At 55.3% G+C, this 21480-nt stretch overlaps 1 protein-coding gene across 1 annotated transcript; it reads left to right on the top strand.

The window, feature by feature from the left end:
- The first annotated feature begins 510 nt into the window (after positions 1-510).
- LOC147413867 (ubiquitin carboxyl-terminal hydrolase 36-like) lies at positions 511-21444 on the top strand. The gene is made up of 22 exons (XM_086477042.1): positions 511-742; positions 1971-2151; positions 2539-2655; positions 10723-10879; positions 11382-11640; positions 11722-11943; positions 12119-12229; positions 12521-12623; positions 13279-13346; positions 13769-13839; positions 14254-14336; positions 14668-14779; positions 15073-15213; positions 15529-15629; positions 15936-16059; positions 16336-17003; positions 17841-18000; positions 19150-19221; positions 19518-19657; positions 20669-20757; positions 21149-21261; positions 21370-21444. The coding sequence occupies exons 1-22, from the start codon at positions 511-513 to the stop codon at positions 21442-21444; spliced, it is 3399 nt and encodes a 1132-aa protein (XP_086333168.1).
- Positions 21445-21480: the final 36 nt, after the last annotated feature.

The raw sequence follows: 21480 nt of genomic DNA, 5'->3' as shown, positions 1-21480 counted from the left end.
CTCGCACCTGGCCAGCAAGTGGGCACCACTGTCTGGGGTTTGCACGCTGAGATCCTGGAGCTGGCACTGCACTGGGTCCCCAGCTCACTCAGCACCCTCTGTGGCCTCATCCAGCACTGCCTGGACCTCATCTAGCAAAATCCCCTGCTCACAGGCGAGCCCTGTGCCGGTTGCTAATTTTTTGTGACACCAAAGGCGAGAGGCTGGGACATAAAGTACAGAATTACAAGAGCAGGTATTTTTGTCACGCGCATGCCACGACCCAGCCCAATTGAGGGACCCTGAATGTGCCTTTACACAGGGTTCTTATACCCTTCAATCATTCAGGCGCAAGACGACTTATCACTAACACCCACACTATGATTACTAATAGGAATAAAACTTTGCAAAGCAACTCTAGTTTTGCAGCATTCTTCCTGCCTGAAGCAGGCCAAACGCCCTGTGCCAGCCAGCACCCATAACGCAGAAGAGACTTCCCGACAGGACAATATTCCAGTCGAGAAGAAGAAGATGATGGTGTGCCTGGTGGTACAATGGAAAACACTGTGGGAGGGGAAGCCAAACAGGGACAGTGCAGTGTCAGGCAGCAGCAGGCAGCAAGCAAGCAGCAGCGGGCAGCATGTGGACAGAAGCAAGAGGAATGCATCTGACAGCAAAAACGTGCCCAGCAAGCGAGCTACAACCCGAGGGATGCAGGGTGGCAAAATGCCCCCTGGCCCCTTGTCCGCTCTTGATGGAGAAGGTGCGGACATGGATTCCTGTGTTGTGCAACCTAGACCAACCTGCTGCAGGAACAGTCCTCCACTATTTCTCTATTGATTGCTTAGTTCATTAAAAGCTTGGTGTTTCCTTCGCAGTGCCCCTGCTTGTGGTCATTTGTGCCACAGGACGTGGGGGGGGTTAACACAGCCCCTTGCACATATGTAGATCTGGCCCTCCACCTCTTCACCCCAGCATATGAAGAACCCCTGATGAGTCCAGACGGAGATGTTTAATCAGAACCTTAATTCCCAGACTCGAGGTAAATGAACTAGAAACAGCTCTTAAAAGTCTATCAGCTACCATGGAAGCCACAGACAATTGCACAATAGATGCCATTTGAGCCTTGCAACAAGAAGCTGCTTCTTTGGCATTATAGTAGAACAAAGTTGTCTAGCACTTGCAGTGCTTAACCTGCAAGAAGGAGGCGTCTGTGCATTGATTAATTCCAACTGTTGCACTAATGTTAATGAATCCTGAGAAACAGAACATGATGGCCGTGTTATTTCTGAACATTTACAACTGTTACATCAAATCGCAATCTCTTCTGATTGATTTTCACTCTGATTTGTTTAGTTGGATGCCATCCTGAAATTTGTAAAAAATATTAATGAAAGTTCTTCTTATGATAATATTAACAGCCAGGGGAGACACTAGGGGAGAAGCCACCCTTACAGCCAGGAATGAAGCCAGAGAAGAAAACACCCCGACAGCCAGGGGAGAAGCCAGGGGAGAAAACACCCCAACAGCCAGGGGAGAAGGCAGGGGAGAAGCCGTGCTTACAGCCAGGGGAGACGCCAGGGGAGAAGCCACCCCGACAGCCAGGGGAGAAGGAAGGGGAGAAGCCAGGAAAGAAGCTACCCTTATAGCCAGGGGAGGAGCCAGGGGAGAAGCCAGGGGAGATGCCAACACTACAGCCAGGGGAGAAAACACCCTGACATCCGGGGGAGAATCCAGGGGATAAGTCACCCCTACAGTGTCACAGTCCACTCGGTTGACTCATAATGGTTCATTTGCTGTGATCTCAAAGTGCAAAATCATGGCAACCATGCCAAGGGGGTTTGCTACAATCAAACAGTGAAACTTTATTGTTTGTCTGTAAAGCGGCGTGCGATAGGTAAAGAGGGTGAAAGGAAAGGGGAAAGTAAAGTGAAAAGAGGACAGAGATTGACAGCTACCACCACGGGTCCGAGGCGTCCCTATGGTCCCAGGTCCAGGCAGCGTCCCGCCGGTCCTAACGATCATCGTGATCCTTGGTGGGGAAAGCTTTCCAAGTTCAGGTGCTGAGAAGCCCCTTTTTATGCCCAGTAGCACGTCTTGCTCCTCCTCCGTCTCTCCGCCTCTTCTTGGCTCCATTGATGCTGATCGATCCTTCTTGATAACGGTTCTCAGGTTCATCCGTGGCACTGGAGAACGGCACAGCACTCTTTCACCAAAACAGAGCCCTCTTGCCTCCACAAGGCTCCCTCCTTCAGCTCTTACCTCTCCCCACAAGGTTTCTAGAAGGGAGAAGCAGACAGCAGCATCTCCATCATTTTGCTGTTTCCTGCCAGATGAACAAGTTGCTCAGCTCTCGTCCTTGCTCTGTCCAGGGCACAACGACCTCACAAGCCTGGCATTCCTTTCCCAGGGTCAGCAACTGCTTCTCAGGCAGGCCGCTGCAGACTCATGTCAAGGTGTTAGCCTAACTGTCGGGGTACTTTACTGTCCATATCCCTGATGACAAGGTTGAGACAATGGTGTTTTCGGACCGACTCTTACACCTTCCTGACTTGGCAGTGTCCCTGGTACTGTGAAGCAGCAGCACAGAGGGTTCTGTGCCCTGGGCAGGTGGGCGCAGGGCCACAGAGGGAGGTTTCAGGCCGTGGGCTGGGCTGACCTGGGCGTGGGATGTGCGTAGGTGCAGGGTGCGGGCCCTGGTAGGACCTGCGGGCCCAGCAGGGGGGTGCTCCGTGCCTGGGGAGGGGGGGCTCCAGTCACGTCAATATGTACAAATAGATACACCACCAATACTGAACCCAGCTCCCCCCACCCTGATGACGACACGTCACCACCACGCTGCAGGGCTGGCACAGGGGCAGTCCCAGGCTGGATTCGGCAGTAGACAGGGACGGGATGCAGGAGCTGGACTCAGGCACTGGATTCGGGGATGCACGGGTCGGGATCGATGACAGAAGAACAGACAGAGCCCTCCTTAGATGTCGGCCATTGAAGAAGAGAGATTGACCCTCGTGATCCCTCAGCTTTATGCTGAACATGACGTCTATGGGATGGAATACTCTGTTGGCCAGGTTTGGGTCACCTGTCCGGTTCGCTCCTCCCTGCAGGTGCAACCTTTTTCATGCTTGCGACCCTCTTCACTGCCGGCACCCCAACACGCAGAACAAGATTTAGCAGTGACCTTGGCCGCTACAAGGACAAGTATAAGCAAGAGCCTCTCTGCATCCCATTCCTTGGTACGAACTATAAACATCAAGTGTTATCACTGCTAGGAGCAGTCACTGTCTGGAAAAACAGGCTGTTGATTTCAGAAAGTTCAGTTGCTTACAAGAGACTTAACAGAAAAGTAAAAGCACTAAACCAGAATCAGTTGTGGTTTAGCCCAAACCAGGACACTTATGTCCTGAGGTACTCCTTTTGCCCTGTGGTGGTTTGGCCCTGGCCAGATGCCAGCTACCCACCAAAGCCACTCTATCACTCTCACCCCCTCAGCTGGACAGGGGAGAGAAAATATAACAACGGGCACGTGGGTCAGATAAAGACAGTTGAATGAAGCAAAAGCCGCACGCGGAAGCAAAAGCAAAACGAAAGATCTTATTCTCTACTTCCCATCAGCAGGCGATGGCCAGCCACTTCCTGGGAAGTAGGGCTCCGGTACGCGTAGCGGTTGCTCTGGACGACAAACGCCAAACGAATGTCCCCCCCTTCTTCCTGTTTTCCCCAGCTTATATTGCTGAGCAGACGTCATGTGGGATGGAATATCCCTTTGGACAGTCTGGGTCAGCTGTCCTGGCTATATCCCCTCCCAAGTTTTTACCCACCCCCAGCCTACTGGGGAAAGGTTGGGGAAGCAGCCTTGGTGCTGTGTGAGCCCGGCTCAGCAGTAGTCAAAACACCGGTGTGTTATCTAGCTACCACTGCACAGCACGGTGAGGGCTGCAGCTCAGGCAGACCCATTACATGCCCTCACTCTCTCTGGGTTCTTCTGCCAGCCCTTGAGCCCCTCCACATCCAAAGGTTTCATTGTGCTCCAGAGCCTTCTGCTGCCCCGTCACAAGGCTCCTGGGATGCCTCCTTGGTGCTGCTGCGTTATGCTGTGCCCAGGCATGTGGTGTAAAGGGACACCCTTCTCCCTGCCCTCCTCTCTGCCTGAGCTGGCAGCTGGATCCTCCCAGGTGAGTACGAGCCCAGAGTGCCTGGGCTGCTGGCTGTGGGGCAGAGAGGAGGGGCTGGGGGCAGGACACAAAGGACCATGCAGGTGAGAAACAGCTGCCCTGGATGCTTGAGGTGGACAGTGACTGGAGAGGAGGGGCAGGAGCAGGGTAAGATGGCGAGGAAGGAGGTGCATTATCAGAGGCAGTATTGTGGGGAGGAGCAATTTCTCCCTGTCCTCTGGAGGGGAAAAAGCCTACGTCAAAGCTATCCTGGAGTAATACTTGCCATTTGTCATTCAGGTTATGAAGCTGCATGACTTAGAACGGTTTTGTGCACATGGTGTTGCAGGTCAGGACTGCCTGGGCAGAGATCCCCAAGTTGCACACCGAGCCTGCAGGACAGCAGTCTGCAGAATGGGAGTCAAGTCTCAGAGGCAAGAAACTTCCAATTTGCTCCCCTCAGGACCCATCCATTTGCCTCTGGGCCTCTCACGAGCTTTTTATTTGCTGCCTTGTTCCCTCAGAAGCCTGTTTCCTTCTAATTCCCACATGATTACTCTGCTTGCCCTTTGGTCCCTGCAGGCTCCTTGGTAGCATCAAGATGCCTGTTTGTCCTTTTGCCCTATTAAATCCCTTCTCTTTTCTCTCTGGTCCCCTCAAATCTTCTCCTTTTGCTTTTGGTACATCCCAGAGGCCTTGTTTTTCCCTCGTCCCCTCTCAAGAAGATTGCCCCAGTCTCCTCAGAACTCCTCCGACTTACAACTACTCCTCTCAGGACAGCTGGGCTTGTCTTTTGGGGTACCCGAGAGCCTCACGTTTACCTTCCTTGTACTCCTGGAGCTGTGCCCGTCTCCCCCTTCTTGCCTGGGGACTTACCTACTTGTGTACCTTGTGCACCAGAGACCTCCGTTTGCCTTGCTGTGGTCCAGAGCCCTTCCTGTGCCCTCTAGTCCCTGCAGGACCTCTCTGTCAGTCAGTGTGCCCTGGAGCCATCCTCTTGCCTTTGCACTGCAGGCACCTTGGTCAGCTGTCCAAGTCCCTCCATACCCTTCGTGTGCCCTCTATCCCCTCAACCTCCTCCATTTTCCTTCCAGGCACCAGAACCAATCTGTGTGACAAGTGGCCTCATCAAAACCACTGGCCTTCAAAGCACCTTCTCTCACCTGCATAGTCCTCTTGGCAGGATATTAGTGCTGCTCTGTGTGGACTCATTTGTCTCGCTTGACACCTCTCCTGAGTTTTGTAATTTAGTTTTTTTGAGCTGCTTACGTGTTACTTAAGGTGCTTGGTACAGTTCCTGATGATTTGGGTTTTTTTGTGATGTTTTTTTTTTTTTTTTATTTTTTTGTTTCATCCCTGTCCTGGTTTTTTCTGTGCTTTGGGGCCTGTTTATTTCTATTGAGGGAGGCAGATGAAAACTAGGAGTCTCAGTGTCTTAGAACTGCTGTTGGTGATCTACAATATTCACTTTGCAACCAGACATATTTTAGAGAAGGATTCTTACAGGATTTAATTCTGCTTTGTCATTCGGTCCTGTCCAGAATGTAGTGCTGGTACAAGTTCTGCAACATACATGAACGTGTCTAGCCTTGTACATGTGGTTTGTTTTTCCTTGTAGGTTGGACTTAAGAGTTGAAATAGCATTTTTCTTAATTCCAAAGCACACCCCACCGTCACCCCACTGACAAACCAAAAATAACCCCCAAAAATCCCAACAAAATAATCCAGCCAGGGAGTTGTTTGTTTTTTTTTTTTTTTAATTTTTACATTCAGATAGTCTTTTTTTTCCCCTGCTCTGATGATTACAGGGCAGGGAATGATCACAGAGAGATGATTGCAGATCTGACTGCTGAAGTAGTAGTGTTGAGAAGGGCTTGGTAGGCACGGGCCAGGCCCCAGCATATTGCAGTGATTTGTGTCTCTCTGGAATTGCCAGGGTGACACCATACCTTTTCCAAATGTTTTACTAGTTTTTCAGGATTCTGTATTTGTTCAGGGGTGAAATTCCAAACTGTTGGGGGTGACCACTGTCCCAGGCACTTTCCCATACTCTCCCACACACACTGCCACTCCTAATTATCCAGCCTCGGGGCAGATCTCTGGCTGGTATTCTTGGAAAAATGTTGTTTAACCATGAACGATACCTGGGACACATTCAGGAGACACAGCAATAAGAACATGCTGGCTTGGGCATCCCAGGGAGATTCAAAGTTCTTGAAAATGCTATAATAAGCCTGAAGGTGGAAAGAGAGGTGAAGACCGGGAGAAAGTATCCCTCTCTGTCCCTCCCGTGGACTGGGTGTGATTAGTAACAAATTCTGAGAGGAGGCGCCCGAGGAATGGGCATGGCAGCAATGCCACATACAAATACCAGCTAAACCTCCTGCCCAGCGATGAAATCATATCATGAGTCAACATTAGCCAGTGCAGCAAGATGGTAGTCCTGATCCCGCTCCCAGCGGTCACAACCATCACCACAGGGAACACATAGGGCATGTAGGCGTTTACATAGTACCACCGCGTGAACAGACGAACCAACATGGTGACACGTGGTTACTTAACTAAAATAACAAACTTCCAACACACTCTGGCCAGATCTGCTGTTATCTCAATGCCTCGGGCCCCACATTGGGTGCCAAAAAGGGCTGTCATGGTTTGGGCCCAGCCAGGAGCAGGGCACCACACGGCCCTTTGTTCACCCCTACCTGCACGGCGGGGTGGGGAGGGGAATTGGGAGAAAAGGGTCAAACCCCGTGGCTTGAGATAAAAACAGTTTAATGGAACAACACAAAGAGAGAAGAAACAACGATAACACCACCACCAATGAAATAACATGTACAGCGAGAGACATTGAACGCATCACCTCACCGCCCAGACCACCACTGCACCGCGCTGCACGTGCCTTACTGCCACTCCTTCTTATATACTGAGCATGATATCACACGGTATCGAATACCCCCTGGTGCCTTGGGTTTGGCTGTCCTGGCTATGCCCCCTCCAAGCTTCTTGTGAAAATTAACCCCATCCTAACCAAACCCAGGACAGGAATGGTGGATTCTAACATGGATTCTGTCTAGGAATGGTGGATTCCATCCTGGATTCTATCTAGAAGTGGTGTTTTCTATGTAGAAATTGTGGCTTCTGTCCAGGAATGCTGGATTCTACCTAGGAATGGTGAATTTTATCTAAGATTCTATCTGGGATTCTATCTAGCAATGGTGGATGCTTCCTAGGATTCTTACTACTATTCTATATAGGATTCGATCTAGGGATGGTGGATTCCATCTATATTTCGGTCTAGGAATGGTGGATTCTGTCTAGGATTCTATTTAGGAATGATAGATTCTATTTAGGATTCTATCTGGGAAGGGCAGAATCTGTCCAGGATTCTTCATGGATTCTTTGTGGATTCTATCCAGGAATGATGGATTCTATGTAGGAATTGTGGATTTTATCTAGGATTCTAGCAAGAAATCGTCGATTCTATCCAAGGAACGGTGGATTTTATCTAGGAATGGTGGATCCTATCTTGAATTCTATCAAGGAATAGTGTATTCCAGCTAGGAATAATGGATTCTATGTAGGATTCTATCTAGGAATGATGGATTCTATCTAGGCTTCTACCTAAGAATGTTGGATTCTTTTTAGGAATGGTGGATTCTATCTAGGATTCTATCTAGGAAGGGTGGATTCTATCTAGGAGTAGTTGATTCTATCTAGGATTGTATCTAGGAATGATAGAATCATAGAATGGTGTGAGTTAGAAGGGACCTCAAAGACCATCTAGTTCCAGCCCACTGCTGTGGCAGGGACACCTGCCACTAGACCGCGTTGCTCAAGGCTCCATCCAACCTGACCTTGAACACTTCCAGGGATGGAGCATCCACAACTTCCTTAGGCAACCTGTTCCAGTGTCTCACCACGCTCAGGGTGAAGGACTCCTTCCTTGTATCTGGTCTAAATCTGCCCTCTCCCAGCTTCCAACCATTACACCTCGTCCTATCACTGCAGGCCTGTGTAAAAAGCCCCTCCCCAGCCTTCTTGTAGGCCCCTTCAGGTACTGGAAGGCCACTATAAGGACTCACAGAATCACACAGAATTATAGAATGTCAGGGGTTGGAAGGGACCTCGAAAGATCATCTAGTCCAACGCCCCTGCCAGAGCAGGACCACCTAGAGTAGATCACACAGGAACGTGTCCAGGTGGGTTTTGAATGTCTCCAGAGAAGGAGACTCCACAGCCTCTCTGGGCAGCCTGTTCCAGTGCTTTGTCACCCTCACAGGGAAAAAGTTTTTCCTTATGTTCAAGTGGAACCTCCTGTGCTCCAGCTTGCACCCATTGCCCCTTGTCCTGTCATTGAACATCACCGAGAAGAGCCTGGCTCCATCCTCCTGACACTCGCCCTTTATGTATTTATAAACATTGATGAGGTCAGCCCTCAGTCTCCTCCAAGCCGAAGGGAGGCAGCTCCCTCAGCCTTTCATCATAAGGGAGCTATTCCACCCCCTTCGTGGCTCTGCGCTGGACTCCTTCCAGCAGTTCCCCGTCCTTCTGGAACTGAGGGGCCCAGAACAGGACACGCTATTCCAGATGGGGTCTCACCAGGGCAGAGCAGAGGGGGAGGAGAACCTCTCTCCACCTACTGACGACATCTCTTCTCATACACCCCAGGATGCCATTGGCCTTCTTGGCCACGAGGGCACGTTGCTGGCTCATGGTCATCCTGCTGTCCACCAGGACCCCCAGGTCCCTTTCCCCTACGCTGCTCTCTAACAGCTCAGCCCCCAGCCTAGACTGGGACATGGGGTGGCTCTTTCCCAGATGCAAGACTCGACACTTGCCCTTGTTGTATCTCATTAAATGTCTCCCCGCCCAGCTCTCCAGCCTGTCCAGGTCTTGCTGAACGGCAGCACAGCCTGCTGGGCTGTCAGCCACTCCTCCCGGTTTTGTGTCATCAGCAAACTTGCTGACAGTGCACTCCGTCCCTTCATCCAGGGCATTGATGAATATATTGAACAGTACTGGTCCCAGTACCGACCCTGAGGGACTCCACTAGATACAGGCCTCCAACTAGACTCTGTCCCATTCACCACAACTCTCTGACTTCTTTCCTTCAACCAGTTCACAATCCACCTCACTACCCGGTCACCCAGACCTCACTTCCTCAGTTTAGCTGCGAGGATGCTGTGGGAGACGGTGTCAAATGCTTTACTGAAATCAAGATAAACCACATCCCCTGCACTGCCATCCTCTATCCACCTGGTTGTGTCTTCATAAAAGGTTGGTCAGACATGACTTCCCCTTGGTAAAGCCATGTTGACTGCTCCTAATGACCCTTTTATCCTTGATATGTTTAGAGACAGCGCCCAGGATAAATTGTCCCATCACTTTTCCAGGGATGGAGGTGAGGCTGACCGCTCTGTAGTTACTCGAGTCCTCCTTCTTGCCCTTTTGAAGACTGGAGTGACATTTGCTTTCCTCCAGTCCTCAGGCACCTCACCTGTTCCCCACAACTTACCAAAGATGATGGAGACTGGTCTAGCAATGACTTCTGCCAGCTCCCTCAGCACCCGCAGGTGCATCCCATCAGGGCCCATGGATTTATGTATGTCCAGCTTGCTTAGCTGATCCCTAACCCAGTCCTCATCAGTCAAGTCAAACTCCTCCTTTATCCTGACTTCCTCTGGGGACTCAGGGCTCTGGAGCTCCTGAGGACAGTCCCCAGCAGTAGAGACAGAGGCAAAGATGGCATTCAGTAGCTCTGTCTTCTTTGTATCCTGTGTCACCAGGGCACCCGCCTCATTCAACAGTGGGCCTGCACTGCCTCTGGTGTTAGTTTTGTCTGCAATGTATTTGAAGAAGCCCTTTCTGTGGTCCTTGACCTCCCTTGCAAGGCTTAACTCCAAGGAGGCCTTAGCTTTCCTAGTTGCCTCCCTACATCCTCTGACAACAGCCCTATAGTCCTCCCAAGCGGCCATCCCCTCCTTCCATCATCTATAGACTCTCTTCTTCCATATGAGTTTGCCCATCAGTTCCCTGTTTAACCACGCAGGTCTCCTGGCTCCCTTTCTTGATTTCCTACCCAATGGAATGCTCTGATCTTGAGCTTGGAAAAAGTGGTCCTTGAATAGAAACCATTTCTCTTGGGCCCCTTTGCCTTCTAGTACCCTGTCCCATGGGATTGCCCCTAGCAATTGCTTCAAAAGGCCAAAGTTGGCCCTGCTCAAGTCCAGGGTTGTGATCCTGCTTGGTGTTCTGTTCCTACCGCACAAGATCCTGAACTCCACCATCTCATGATCACTGCAGCCAAGGCTGCCCTCAACCTTCACCACTTCAACCAGACCCTGCTTGTTAGTGAGTATTAGATCCAGTAGTGCTCCTCTCCTAGTTGGCTCATCCACCATCTGCATCAAGATGTTATCATCATCGATGCACTGGAGGAACCTCCTGGACTGTGAACGGCTGGCTGTGTAGCCTTTCCAGCAAATATGTGGGTAGTTAAAATCCCCCAAGAGAACCAGGGCCTGTGATTGCGAGGCTGGTGTCAGCTGCCTGTACAAGGCCACATCAGCTTCCTCATCCTGATCAGGTGGCACGTAATAGACACCCACGACAGTATCTCCCAGTCAGTGGGCAATGGCGAGAGGCACATCACGCTCTGCGACTTGGTCTCCACCTGGGACTCCCTGAGCCTGACCCAGAAGAAGAGCCTAAACCAGAGGTACAAGATGGGCTGTGAGTGCAAGGTGAGCAGCCGGGCTGCCCCTGCCATGGTAACCCATGTTAGCACACAATGAAGGTCACGGACCCCAAGCGGCCACGCCCTGACAGGCCCTGCCCCCTTGCCACTGCAGCCAAGACGCAAGCGCGGCTTTGCCCTCAGTCCACATCGGGACGTGGAGTGTGGCAGACGTGGAGGGAAGGAGTGAAGTCAGGGGGTTGTGGGGAGGGAGTCGAGTCGAGTGAGCGCGACCGCAGCGGAGGGCAGGAGCAGTGCTGTCCCCGTCCCTTGCCAGGAGAGGCGCGGCAGGAGTTTGCATCGCGCAGGCAAGTGGCAGTCGGCTCTTGAAGGCGGCTACACGTGGGCACAGCGGTGGGGACCCGGATGGTGACTGCGGTGGGATGGGCTGGGATGGGCCCCGGGATGCCGAGGCCTGCGTTCCTATTGCCCTGACAACACCGCCCTGCGTTGGGAACAGAGTGGAAAGGGCCGGTGCTCCCACTCAACTGGCCACCCCCTCCCCCCAGCCAGGGCCACCGGCCTCTGCCACACTGACCATGGAGAAGCCGAAGAAGGCAGCGAGGCTGGCGCTGAAGCGGACCTGGTGGGAGATGGCTGAGGATGGGGAGCTGGGCTGGCTGCTGGCCCCCTCGGCCAAGAAGATGCGGCTGCAGAAGAACGAGGTCGAGCCCACCAGCCACGGCTTCTCCTGCGAGCTGGAGCAGCTGCAGGGGAAGTACGTGCTGCTCAACCCCTGGGCCGAGGCTGCCAAGGAGAAGCCACCCGGCAAGCAGGGTAGGTAGAGCGGGCGAGGGGGGCCCTCCCCACGCTCCGCACTGCCACGACTCACCGCCCCTCTCCCTGCAGGCAGCGGCCATGCCGCAGGGGAACGGGGGGACGGGGTCCCCATGCCCCAGAAGGTGCTCTTCCCCGTGGAGCGCCTCTCCATGAAGTGGGAGCGGATCTACCAGGTCGGCGCCGGGCTGGAGAACCTGGGGAACACCTGCTTCCTCAACTCCACGGTGCAGTGCCTGACCCACACGCCGCCGCTCGCCAACTACCTGCTCTCCAAGGAGCACAGCCGCAGCTGTGAGTAGGGAGGCCCGGCTCGGCAGGCAGCAGGGCTGGGGCAGGGGTGCCAGTGGGAGGAGGAGCGCCTGCCTGTCCTGTTGCCAGTGCTGCGCTCAGCACCCCTGCATCTGGCTCCGGCAGTGGGGCGCCATGTCCTGTCGTTAACGCCCTGTCTTCTCCTCTCCTGCTCCAGGTGACCAAGGAGGCTTTTGCATGATGTGCCTCATGGAGAAGCACACAATTGAGGCTTTTGCCAACAGCGGCAAGACAATAAAGCCGATATCCTTCATCCGAGACCTCAAGAGTAAGGACGGCTGCCTTCCCCTCCCCCTGGTAGCCATGCAGGAGAGCAGTGGCTAATGCAGGAGCGTAGCCTTTGAGATGGGGGCAGGTCTTGGCAGACGGCTCTTCTGAGATGACTCCCTGAGCCTGCCAGGGGCTGGCGCCTTCAAGGGCCACTTGGGGCTTTCCGGCAAGAGTCTGATGTCTGGTTTGGTTTGAGGGGGCTCAACCCCCACAGTCCCTGCCCCAAGGAAGGGAGGGAAGGCCTGCATCATGCAGCACGTGCTGGGGCTGATTCTTCCCTCTCCTGCAGATATTGCCCAGCACATCCTCTTCAGGAGACAGGAGGATGCGCACGAGTTCCTGTGTCACACCGTCGATGCCATGCAGAAGGCCTGCTTGAAAGGCTGTACCACGTACGTGGGGCCTCTGATGGCCCATCGCTGCTCTTCCCCACTGTCCCTTCACTGGTCCCCTGCACCCACAGGAGGGGCCTGTGGGGTGAATGTGTCCCCCAGGTCAGACTCATAGAGGGAGCCGCTGGTTCCAGGGACCTTGAGTGGGTGGCCCAGCTCCCTGCCCCTCTGTGACACAGCTCTGGGCTGTTGTCTGCCTTCTCCCTTCTCCTGACTCCTCCACCATAGCAGAGCTGTGGTCCTGTCCCCAAATCCCGAGGCTGCTATGGGTTTGGATCCTGTCCCAATTGCTGAGGAATACAGGCGTGCCCGCTAGTTCAGCCCCAGCGCTGTGGCCAGGGCTGAGCCGCTTTCCTGTGGGCTCTCCGTCCCGGGAAGCCTGCGTTGCCTCCGTCTGCAGTGCCCAGCTCTGAGCTCCAGCCAGGAGTTTCTGCTCCTTCTCAAGGAAGGTGTGCATCGGAGCCTGGTGCCACCCCTCGAGCTGCGGCACTGGGAGAGCAGGCTGGCAGCAGCTGCGACTTCCCTCTGCCCTTGGAGCTCTGCAGCCCATCCGCTGGCCAGAGTGCACAGGGGAGCTGTCCCGAGGACACAGGGGTGGCCCGCGGGTGTGGCCATGGCGGAGGGGTGGTGTGAGATCTGGTGCTGTTATCTCCAGGTTGGATCGCGAGACCCAGGCCACGACGCTGGTTCACCAGGTCTTTGGCGGTTACCTGCGGTCCCGTGGTGAGTGCTGGCTGCCAGGTCCTGGGCCTGCGACTCTCAGGGCTGCTGTTGCCCCGAGAGCCTTGCGGTAAAAAATCTCTTGGGAAAGTGGCGAAGCATGCGTAACGTACCCAGAGCTGCAGCCGGTCAGTCTGGCAGTGCCTGCAGCTCGTGACCCCTGTTGTGGCGATGGAAAAAGCCGTTGGCCGTGGGTCTCCAGCTCATTGCCACTGATAGAGGAACCCCTGTTGCCAGCTCTCTAGCAACAACCGCTGTCCCAGCGGAATTGCCAGCCTTCCTCCTTGCCAGGCTGTGAATCCTGGTGCTCACCTCCCAGAGCCCAAATGCAGAGAGGGGGAATATTGCAGCTGCCTGCGCTGTGCTGGGGTGGTGGCGGGTGCAGGTGTTGTGCCAGGCTGTGCTCATTGCTCGCTCTTTTGCAGTGAAGTGCTTGGCGTGCAAGAGCGTCTCGGACACGTACGACCCTTACCTGGACCTGCCGCTGGAGATCGGGGTACTGGGGCAGGGTTGGGCATGGGAAGGAGCTCTGCTCTCGTGGGGGGACGTTCCTGCACCTGCACCATTACTGCTCTTAAGGCTCCTTAACCGGCCAGCGTCAAGGCACGGTGCAGGCGAGAGGGAAGCCGCTTCCATTGTGGCGCTGCCTTCTCTCTCTGGCAGAGCAGTGCCCGTTGCCTGAGCGTGGGCCACGACTCCTGCGTTGAGGCTCTGTGGTGTGGGGGGCAGTGCCGCCGTCCCTTACAGCGTGCTGGCCGGTGCCTAGCTGGTGGCAGGCTCACAGGTGTGGTGTAGCCTGTGGCCCTGTGCTCATGCTCTGTGTTATCTCTCGGGGCCAGTGTCTCGGCGGGGAGCTGGGCTGTCGTGTGGACAGGCCACTCATGCCCTGACCTCTCCTCTGCCCTTGCAGGAAGCCGCAAACCTAGTGCAGGCGCTGGAGCTGTTTGTGAAGCCAGACCTGCTGGGCGGGGAGAACGCCTACATGTGTGCCCAGTGAGTGTGTGGGGCTGTGGGCGGGAAGGGGCCCGTGGGTGTGCTGGTGGGAAGCAGGCGGAAAGCCTGCTCCAGTAAGGGAGGGCTTCTCTACCTGCTCCGTGGCTAAACTGTGAGGCACGTGGCCACGGAAGCCTGCAATGAAGCCTGCCTCTCCTCAGCTCCCTCCTCTGGTGGGAAGGGCAGGGGCCAGCAGACACGGCCACAAGCAGGTGCCCTGGAGCGGTGCCCGCTGTCAGCAGGGTCCCTGCCGTGGGGTGTGCCGCTTGGCCAGGGCTGGCATTGTCCGGGTGGTGGATCAGCTTGAATAGCTCGAGCTCTTGCTGCGCAGATGCAAGAAGAAAGTGACGGCCAGCAAGGGCTTCACCATCCACCGAGCCTCCAACGTTCTCACCATCTCGCTGAAGCGCTTTGCCGACTTTGGTGGAGGCAAACTCACAAAGGTGAGTGCTCGGCAATCCAGAGCGGGGGCTGTCTCCTGGCCCGAGGCTCTGCTGCCCAAAGCAGGGTGGGAGGCGATCCAGTGCAAGCTCTGCCGCAGTCCTGCTGACCTTCCCCAGCTGTGCGGCACAGAGGGAGTTTGGCTCATCCTGGCATCTTCCTCACCGTGCACTCGGCCTGGCGAGAGCGGGTCCCCCTCCCTTGAAAGGTGGGATCTGCAGGACGGCTGAGCTGCCCTTGCTCTAGCAAGAAAGCCATCTGCTGTGCAGGCTCCTGAGACATCCTCTCTCTGCAGGACGTGGGGTACCCCGAGTTCTTCAACCTCCGCCCTTACATGTCTCAGAAGAATGGGGATCCTGTCCTGTACGGGCTCTACGCGGTGCTGGTGCACTCTGGGTACAGCTGCCACGCCGGGCACTACTACTGCTTCGTGAAGGTGAGCCCGGGGAGCTCTCTTGGCACCCCGTCTGGGCTGGGGGCTGGTGGGTGCTCACGGGTCCCTGTAATGTGCAGAAAGGAGGGTGCTGAGCAGAGGTGCGTGGTGTGGAGCACTGGATCAGGTGTGCTGCACAGGCTGTGCTCCGCTGCAGGAAGCGTGGAGGTCTGCTCTCCCAGAGTCCCCTTGCCTGCCCTGGGCCGCCTGTGGGTTTTGGGGAGAGGAGCTCTGCCGACGGGCACTGTTCCTGCTGCTCTTCATGCCAGGAGTGTCGCCGCTCACAGTCGGACCCCATTCTCTCTTCTCCTTCTGCAGGCCAGCAATGGGCAGTGGTATAAAATGAACGATGAGCGGGTCCACCCCAGCAGCACCGAAGAGGTCCTCAAAGAGCAGGCCTACGTGCTGTTCTACCTGAGGTGAGAGCGCCCTGTGTCTTGCGGCCCCTCTTCCCCCTGCTCTCAGCATTGGGCACGGGGCTGGTAACACGTGCCTGGGTGTGGGACGGAGCTTGGCCCAAGTAGCCCCAAAGCCTGTGTGCACGTGCTGGCTCGGAGCAGGGTGGCGGGGAGAGGTCCAGCTCCTTGTCAGGATTTTGCTGTAGATCAAGAGCGGTTCATCTCCTCGGAGCTTCTGGCTCCTGTTGCTTGTGTGCATCTCCGACGAGAGCGCTCTCGTCGCTCGAACCCTCGCAGTTAACACCTGCACTTCTCTGCCTTCACCAGAACCCCCAGCCCCAGGAAGAGCTCGCAGGGGCCCACGGCCAAAGCTGCCTCCAGCCTGCCTGGCTCCACTCAGGTCAAGACAACTGTGACCAGCAGGGCCCTGTCTTCACTGCTGACGGGCCAGGTGAGTCCTTAAGGCTGCTCTCAGCCAGCGCTCCTGGGAGCTGGGAGCTGCTGCCCCTCTGTCTGCTCTGCGAGGGCGGGTGGCTGCAGCTCCGCAGGGAGGCAGGCGCACTGCTCCGAACGGGCAGGTGCGAGGGAGGACGGTTGACAGGAGGGATCCTACTGAGCCAAGGGTCCCTGAGCGTGCCTGGCAAGGCATGGGGAGGGACGTATCCCTCTGTGTCCTTGGCTCCTTGAATGCTCTCCTCCCTGAACCTCTGTCCTTCTGTTTCTCTAGAGACCACACATGCTGCTGGGGAAGAAGCTGCCGGGGCCGAAGGAGGTCAGAGCCCCTGTGGCCCACAGTACATCTGGGGCAGGGCTGGAGCCGCCCAACAGAACCGCTCCGCCAAAGGCACCTGCTTTTTCTCCGTCACCCAGGCTGCTCCTCAAAGCCACCCCCATGGCCACAGCTCTGCCCAATGGTGCAGCGCGGATGCCCAAGGAGTCGCTCTCCTTCCCGCAGCTGCCTCCCGCGCCCAGAGCAGCTCAAGGCTTCTGCAACACCAGCAGGGCAGGCGCGGCCAAAGCGGAGCTGCCCCGGCAGAGCTCCTGCGAGCACAAGCAGCCACCTGTGTCACCCAAGGCGCTGCTGGAGCCCAGCCACAGCCAGGAGCCTGGGGGCAGTGGGGACAACACCGGGACCCTCAAGAGGGTCTCTTGCAGCAGCGGTGCTCCCAGGCCAGTGCCCGGCGCAGCGGGGAAGCTGGCCAAGGTGTCCCAGAAGGCCAGCAGCAGTCTTGGCATCTTCTGCACCTCTCGGGAAACAGGCTGCGGCACGGACCTCCCTGCTGGCCCCGGCGGCGAGCCGGCTGCTCCCAAAAACTCCGAGCCAGCAAAACGGAAATCCTGCCTGTTGGCCAGCGCCATGTCACCGCCACCGGCCAAGGTGCTGGTGCTCTCTGCGTTGTGGCTAAACCCCAGCCAACAGCCAAAGCCCACGCAGCCACTTGCTCACTCCTCTCCCCTCCCACTGGGATGGGGAGGAGAATCGGAAAAAACACAAAACTTTTCGTTGACATAAGAACAGTTTAATAAAGAAGTAAAATAAAATAAAATCATGACAATAATAATAAAAAATATACTAACATGAACAGTAGTAACTGTATTTAAATGGAGCATAGCAAAGAGAGAGAGCAAGAAAACCCAAGAAAAGACAAGTGATGCATAGGGCAGTTGCCCACCACCTACTGACCGATTCCAGAGCAGTGATGCACCCCTCCTGGCCAAATCCCCCCAGTTTCTCTACTGACCATGATGTTCTATGACCCTTTCACCAGTTGGGGTCAGCTCTCCTGGCCATGCTCCCTCCCAGCTTCTTCTGCGCCTGCTGGCTGGCGGAGCAGGGGAAACAAAAACTCCTTGACCTAGGATAAGTGCTCCTTAGCTCTCCTGGTTTGAGCTAAACCAGAACTAATTCTCTTCAGTGATTTTAATGTTCAGTTTAGTCTCTTCTAACTGCACTTTCTGAAATCAATAGCATGTTTTTCCAGACAGTGCCTGCTTCCTAGCAGTGAAAACGCTTGTTGTTCACAGTCACTACCGAGGAATGGTATGCAGAAAGGCTCTTGCTTATACGTGCTCTGTCTGCATCAGACGTTGCCTCTCACTACCGCACGGGGACTGCAGGGCAGCACACAGGACAGGCAGCACAGCCACCTCCAAATCCCCGCTGCCTCCCTGTTGGGGGAGCATCAAAATCTGCAGCTGTCCCAAAGCCCTTGAACTCTCCTGGTTTTGCAGAGCACGGTCTGCCAAGGCCTCAGCACGGTGGGAGTCTGGCACTGAGGTTCTTGCTGGTGTGACTCTGCTGACGCCAGTGTCTGCCCCACGATACGCAGCTCCTCTCCAGCCATCTGCCTCAGCAGAGAGCAAATCCTGGGGGGAGCAGCTGGCAGCAGAGGTGCGGGCTCCCCCAGCTCCTGCCAGGGGTTGGGGACATGCTCCCACCCCCTTCCCAGCAAGTCCCTGGGGGCATGGCCCTGAGACTGAACCCATCCCTAAGCCGGACCTGACCAAACTCCAGATTCACTCTAGAGTGGTGGTACCTCAAAATTCTTGGATGGAGGACCTGCTACGTACATTTGTCCATGGGGATTCACTAAATCCAAGCCTACTGCTGAAGCCATTACTCATAGGGGTTGTTCCATGTCGTGGCCATTGCTTGTCTCGGGAACAGACAGGAAAGCTCTGGATGACAAAAGCTGTCAGGACACTCTCCAGAAACAGAAGACCAGTGCTAGAAGATCCCCATCCCCTAATTGCATAGAAATAATTCCAGCTTAATGAAATCATTGTTGAAAATAGAACACACAGAACAGCATCCACCAGCAAAACTCTTTCAGTGGTGGTTTTAGCTGCTGCAGAGCTGATGACCTTACCTTCACTGTCTCAGGACCAAAAAAACCCACAAGTGACAAACAGGAACTCCTCTCTACCTAGCCTTATAGGTAGAATTGCTCAGCCTACAGCTCTGGAGGCACAGACCAGCCTAGACTTAGATCCTGAGTCTACCTACTCAATGACCTGTCCAGAAAGTCCAATTATAATTACCTTTGAAAGAGGAGGGAACTGGGTGGGGAAGAAAGGAAGGAAAAAAAATTGCTGGGAAGACAATGGAAGTATAGGCACACAATTAAAAGAGGAAGGAGCCGAGGTATCCTGAAGGCCAGCTCAGCCCAGCTCCCTTTTGCTGGTGAAAAGCTGTGCAGCTTGGAGGAAAAAAGCATACTTTGGTGCTGGGATGCACACAAATGCCTGAGTTCTGTCCTGAAACAGCAGAAAAACCTGGACACGGCTGCTTTTCACTTTCTTCCTATCTGCATGCATCTTTGACTTCTATGTTTCCCTGAAGTCCTCCCAGACTACCAGGGATGTGGCCTCTGTCCAGTTCATGTGCCATGAGGAGAAACAGGGTTTGACCATGAAGGGGGCAGCAAGTATCTGTGTCTGCAGAGGGAAAGGGGCAGCCACACCTCAGCTTCAGAGATGCCCAAAGCTGCCCAGAGCCCCAGAAGCCCCTGGCACTCCGGCCTTTCCTTGGCCCTGAAAGCCTGCAGGGCCTGCCAGCGCCGAAGATCCCCGGGGACAGGAGCCAAGGACAGTGGCCAGCCCCGTGGAGAGAGTAAGGGGGGCTCCGTCCTTCCTTTGGCCACAGGAAGATGTCCTTGGCCACGCCGGGACAGGCCACGTCTCCTCCCCATCACCCAGGGGAAGGTGAGGCCTGAGGAAGACCCCGGGCGCTGGGCTCAGCACGGGCGGTGTGACGAGGCAAGGCCTGGCCGATGCCAGTGGCTCCGTCACGCAGCTCCTGCTGCCCGGGGCTGTGGCCGGAGCACAGACAGAGCCGCCTTTTGGGACTTGACCATGCAGAGCAAGCCCAGGGCAGCTCCCCTCCTGTCCCCCTCCCTCCCTGAGCAGGCCCAGGCCCCCAAGCGGACCGAGGGCGGGCAGAGCTGTGCCCACCCCTGCGCTGCTGCAGGCCCCGCTCCAGGGAAATGGCCCTTCCTGAAGGCCGCCTCCGCAGGCCCCACGTCCTGGCTGGCTGAGGAGCTGCTGAGGTGAGGAGAGGCCTGGGGGCCAGAGGGGGCAGAGGCCGAGGGGCCTGAAGAGAAATGGAGGAGAGACAGGCTGGGGGCAGCTGGGGACAGGGACAGGGACAGGGACAGGAACAGGGACAGGAATAGGAACAGGGACAGGACCAGGACTAGGGGTGCTGCAGGAGCAGGTAACTCCCAGCGTGGCTGGGCCTTGGGGGAGGGACCTGGAGACCGCAGGGCCCACAGGCCCTGTCATGGCCCAGTTCTCCAGCCCTGGGCCTGAGTGCTCAGCCCCAGGGACAGCCCCACAAGCAGGGTCAGAGCAGCTCCTGCTGCTGCCCCCAGGGTCGCCAGCCCCCCGCCAGCCCTGAGCCAGCCTGCAGGTGTGTGAGCCGGGGTGAGGTGGAGGAGCCTGGAAAACAATTCATGGACGAGGCGAGGGAAGAAGGTGCAGCCTGTGTGGCACCTGGGGTTCACTGACCCCCTCAGTTTCACGTCTGGATCAGCGCTGGCCTTGGGCATGGACTAACCTCAGTTGAAGGCAGGAATTCTCTTTACTAATCCTGGGTGCTCGAGGGCTCTTCCTGCCCTCTCCTGCCCGGTGTGACCCGAGCACATGACTGCCCTGCCTGCTCCTGCCCTGCTGCTTTGGGACCTCATGGTGAAAAGGAGAGAAGGACTCGTGTCGTTAGGGGGTCTCTTGGGGTGCCCTGGGTTTGCTTTGCTGCTCACTTCTGTACCGTTTCCTGGGCTATTCACCGTGTGGGTGCCTAGAGAGGCAAATGAGGCCCTGAACGAAGTTTCCTACAGTAAAACACGCTTCCTTTTTCTCACTGGTAACAGCCTGAAAGATCGATGCTGAAGCAGCACGTGCCTCTTGTGACAACACGTGACAAGAGATGGTTGTGTTCAGTTAATCCTTAGTAGCTTTGGGCATAGGAAAACAGTAGAGCAATGTTACTGTGTGGGCACCACGGATGTGGTTGTCTGGATTTCTGCGTATTTGTGACTGATCTTTCTTGTTTCTTTTAGACAAGAAAATCTTGATATGTACTGCCAAGGACAGAACAAAATGCGCAGAATTGATAAAGCAAGAGGTGCCAATCAAGGAGGGTGTGCAGGTTAGCACTAGTTTTAAATTGTCTCGACTGTGTTCCAGCTAAAAGCCTTGCCTTAAACGATTGAAACGAGCTGAACCGTTGGATATTTTTCAGTAGTGCACAATTCTATATTGCTTCGGACTTTACCAGCCATACTCATGGACTGTGGGCCTGTATGGCAGTGAGCCCAGAAGAGGAATCGAGGAAAAAAATGTGTGATTTTCCAAAATTCTTATGGGATAGAAGGCCACAGCTGGCTGCACACAGGTAGGAATACACAAAAATGGGCAGCGTCACTCAGAATGAGGAAAAGCGGTGTGGGCACAGCCGTAGTGTGACAGTTGTCACGACCCTGAGCAGCACAGCATGGATTTTTCAGGCAGCAAGGCTGGATGCCACTGTGGGTGAACAGCTCTTCCCGAGCACGGAAATGGGCTCTGCGACTTGGTCTCCACCTGGGACTCCCTGAGCCTGACCCAGAAGAAGAGCCTAAACCAGAGGTACAAGATGGGCTGTGAGTGCAAGGTGAGCAGCCGGGCTGCCCCTGCCATGGTAACCCATGTTAGCACACAATGAAGGTCACGGACCCCAAGCGGCCACGCCCTGACAGGCCCTGCCCCCTTGCCACTGCAGCCAAGACGCAAGCGCGGCTTTGCCCTCAGTCCACATCGGGACGTGGAGTGTGGCAGACGTGGAGGGAAGGAGTGAAGTCAGGGGGTTGTGGGGAGGGAGTCGAGTCGAGTG

Source organism: Leptosomus discolor, chromosome 23, assembly GCF_034619465.1.
Source record: "Leptosomus discolor isolate bLepDis1 chromosome 23, bLepDis1.hap2, whole genome shotgun sequence".
Lineage (NCBI taxonomy): Eukaryota > Metazoa > Chordata > Aves > Leptosomiformes > Leptosomidae > Leptosomus > Leptosomus discolor.
Note: the sequence above shows the minus strand (reverse complement) of the source record. Positions and strands in the feature narration are given on the sequence as shown.

What these genes read in the sequence shown, in the direction of transcription:
- LOC147413867 (XM_086477042.1), top strand. Translation starts at nt 511, where the DNA reads ATGATGGTGTGCCTGGTGGTACAATGGAAAACACTGTGGGAGGGGAAG. An exon ending in ACCTGCCGCTGGAGATCGGG is followed by an intron (nt 13,840 to 14,253) that starts GTACTGGGGCAG and finishes CTGCCCTTGCAG; the next exon opens with GAAGCCGCAAACCTAGTGCA. An exon ending in AACGCCTACATGTGTGCCCA is followed by an intron (nt 14,337 to 14,667) that starts GTGAGTGTGTGG and finishes CTTGCTGCGCAG; the next exon opens with ATGCAAGAAGAAAGTGACGG.